This window comes from Mastomys coucha, unplaced genomic scaffold, assembly GCF_008632895.1.
Source record: "Mastomys coucha isolate ucsf_1 unplaced genomic scaffold, UCSF_Mcou_1 pScaffold18, whole genome shotgun sequence".
Lineage (NCBI taxonomy): Eukaryota > Metazoa > Chordata > Mammalia > Rodentia > Muridae > Mastomys > Mastomys coucha.
The window spans coordinates 55734659-55738594 of record NW_022196900.1 but is presented as its reverse complement, the minus strand read 5'-3'; the positions used below and the strand labels follow the sequence as shown (position 1 = coordinate 55738594).

The following is a 3936-nucleotide window of genomic DNA, read 5'->3' as shown; positions in this document are numbered from 1 at the left end:
ACCTCAAAAACAGACGACCCAAGAACTATCCTCCAGGACCCTGGCGCCTGCCATTTGTGGGAAACTTGTTCCAGTTTGATTTCGATATGTCAAATTTGCATTTGGGGATCCAGCTGGTAAGAAAGGGAGTGGGTATCTCATGGTGACATGAATCATTCCAGAACTGTAGTAACATCTGCAGGAGGATATGGTCGCAGGTTGATGATTCTTGCCTGTTAATTTAGCCAGTTTCTAATTAAGGCCTTATTTTAAGAGACATGTCTCAATGCTAAAGACTTAATTATTCTTGAATGAACCATTTCCCTTGTTATTCCATTAAGGTCTGACAACACACTATGTATGATTTCAATTGATTTAAATCTTTCCAGGTTCATGAATGAGTTGATAATTCATCTTGATAAATAAGTAGTGTTCCTTTAACAAATGTATAAGCAAATGCTCACTGCTCATTTTCTTAGTTCATCAAACACTCAAGCACAAAGCATACACACACACACACACACACACACACACACACACTATTCTCTTCATCAGAATTTCCTATAATATCACTTCTCTGTTATTGATACTGGTTTATTTCATGTCATTGCCTAGTATTCACATACTGACTTTATCAACTACAGGGCAATGTACACTGAAGTCTGCAACTCCACTAGGATTTTGCCTGTTTGTCCCCAGTTCTCCTTCACTCATAACTTCAGTGTGCATGTGTGTATGTGTGTGTGTGTGTGTGTATGTGTGTGCTGGGTACTTATTTGAGAATAATCGGTAGTTATTGGGTGGTTATTTGTAGTAATTTCCTGCTACCTTTTCCTAGACAGAGTATGCTGGAGTAATGGTTTAAAATGACCATTCCTACATTTTAATCCATAATGTATTATTCTTATCTCTTACCACCAGCTGGGAACATTATAATATTTTGTAAACATATTGATATATAAGGACTTTTATCCCTTGATTTTATTTCTTTATGTTTGCATTTCTCTTTCTTTACTCTCCATTATCCCTCCCTATATGCGTCTTGGACACTTTCCTAGTAGAGACTGTTTTACTCATTTTCATTCTTTTCTTATATCTCTTTTATCATCCAATCCACAGCTTTGCTGTGTACATGTAGGCACATGTAACTTATGAAACTTACTAACAACATTTTCCATGGAAAACAAAGTAACTACAAGCATAGAAGACCTCTGTCCCCCCTCTGTGTTACAGTTATCTTGGGTGCTGTCTCCACACACACTGAAAACCACATCAGACACTTTAGTTGTTCTTCAGTGTTCTCTGTAGCTTGAACTGGAAGACAGAAGAGTCTGAGGACCTTGGCCTTTTCCCATCCTCCCAACCCTCTGTCTTTATTCTGACCCTTCAAGTTCACAGTTTTCTTTCTGAACTCAAGTGCTTCCTTTCTCCATTCCTTCTCGGGAGGCTGTAACAGAAGGAGACTTCTTAACTTTGCCTCTTACAGAAGGATTTTCCCCTCCATTCCCACACTGTCTTCCTGTGATTATAGGAAACTAGGTTGATGAAATGCTTCACTTAAAGTTTTTACATCATATCCCACCTTGTTTTGGCTTTGCATTTTCCTCATAATAAGTTGTACATTGTTTCCTCCTGCTTTAAAAGATCTTCTGGTTTTAGTTTCTATATTGATTATGGTGGCTTTACTTAGCAAAGCTTGTGGCTTCATGCTGTTGAGTTCTTGTCAGGTTTGTATTTTGTCCCACTAGGACATTTCTACCATTCTTTAAGTGTTTTCCCATCTCCACAATCTCTTTCTGGTATTGGATGACAGCTGGACACTGAGGCACAATTGTGTTATCTATGTTGTTGAGTCTTGCTGACAGCTACTGCATTCTTTGTGCTCTACATGGTGCAACTTCTTCTCACCTCTGCACAGACCACTGTTGTTCTCCAGTTCCTTCTCTGCTGAGCTGTTCTGTAAATATCTCCATTTAGATAACTGCATGTTTCTACTTTCAAATTTCCCTTTGCTTCCTCCATGTAACTTTGATTTCTTTGCCAAGGCATGTCAATATTTGAAAAAAAAATTGTGGAGCTCATGGTTCTACTCAGAGACTCAGCCCCTATTTGATACCAAGGCAGAGTGAGTGACAAGGCTATGATCTCCACTACTGCAACCCATAGAAGGTTTGGAGAAGTCCACACTGTTTTATTGTGTTTCACAAAAGACTTATAGGACAGGCAAGAAGTTACAGATGTTGTCCTGCTGGTCTGCATGTTTCATGGCTTTTGACTGAAGACTACAAACTCTAGCATTTTCCCTTTGTCCACTGGTACAGAAATTAGCATGATTTAAAAATTATTTTACTTGATTCTTGGTTTCTTGAAAATATTGGCCTGTATCTATCTTTTGTTGCTTAGACATGACCATGGGGCTTAGGTGAAAGGCCTAATATCACAACCATGATTCATGATGAAACCAACACTGGGCACTTCTTCCCAGTTGAGTTGTTTTTCATTCATTCATTTTGTACTTTATATAAGTTTACATTTTGTGATCTATGGGTATAAACAAGTGAAGTTAAATGGTACATTCTTTTATGATTGTTTGGGGTTTTGCCACTAGTAAACAATCCTCATATCTGGTGGCCTTCACTTTTGTTTGCATAACCCTTTCCTTCAGGCGTCATGACAGGCACACATGCGGGCTTCAATTTACAAGCATTTCTACTAACACCAAGCAAACTTGCTAGGAAAATAGAGATCTGTCTTTCTAATGTTGTTTACCAGGGTAATGGCAAAAAAGGCCTGGAGTCCAATGTTATTTGATTCAACACTTGATCTCTGACCTTCCTGTTTACAACTCCATGGCATAATTAGAGGCTGTTTACTTGTGTACTTATTTAGTGGATAAACATTTATTAAGTACCTACCAAGACTGGCACAATGTAAGATGACAATATGGAGAATGTGTTCAATAATTGTGCCATCAGATCAGATCACACTATGAGGCAGGCTCTGTAGATAGCCTCTAGGGGAATGATGGCCTAAATTGGGCTGCCCTTCAAAGGAATGTTTAACAACTATCCAGTGGAGTAAAAGTATAAGTCATTCTACATGGAGGAGCTGGCAAGAGTTAAAACACAGGGACAATGAAGAAGCTGGCATCTTGCTCAGCCTGAGGGAACTATATTTCCCCTGCACCTCACAGTGTCTCACAGTGCTCTAGTACAGCTTACTGAATTATTAGACCTTTTTTATTTTTTAAATTCTATCTCTTTGTGGGGTTGGGTATGAGTGTATATTGGTGTGTGCTGGTGTGTTTGTGTAAACATGTATCTATAGATCCCAGAGTAGGCACAGTTGGTTGTCTGGAATTGAAGTTATAAGCAATTTTGAGCAAAACAATGTGGTTGCTAGAAACCAAACTCTGGTACATTGCAAAACCAGGAAGCTCTATTAACCATAGGACTAATGCTTCAGTCCTTGACATGCTATAATTAACAACAAAATCTAATAGCCTGAAGTGGTATATAAATTATATATTTGCCTATATTAATAGTTAGTTGTTACAAAGAACCCTAAATATAATGGTATTAACAAGATTGACATTTTCCCCTCTCATTATTGTAATTATGACCTGAGGATAAATACAAAAGATGCAAAACCTGCTTTGTACCTCATACTTTATTGAGAAGTCTAGTTGCTTTGCAATATGGCTCTAGTCCTCCACTAATTACATTTGTATGTATTCTGGTAGGGGAAGAGAATTGTCAAGAAAAATACTGAGATGGTCTACAATGCAGAGGGCATACATATATTCACCATACTCCTTGAACTGATAATATCTAGAGAAGGTTTGGAAAAATACCTTTTAATAAGATCCTGGCTATATTGTATATTTTCATCTCCATGTTCCCTCAGTTTAGAGCAGAAGGAAATTGTCTTCATATCTTCACCAAGTACTGGCATCTG

The 3936-nt window shown here is 38.0% G+C and overlaps 1 protein-coding gene across 1 annotated transcript in view; it reads left to right on the top strand.

Annotated features, from left to right (window-relative positions):
- LOC116095730 (cytochrome P450 2J2-like) overlaps positions 1-3936 on the top strand; it is a 56072-nt gene that overhangs the window by 19537 nt on the left and 32599 nt on the right. Inside the window, exon 2 of the mRNA XM_031377007.1 lies at positions 7-116. Coding sequence (XP_031232867.1) covers positions 7-116 — 110 coding nt within the window. The remainder of the gene's footprint in view (positions 1-6; positions 117-3936) is intronic.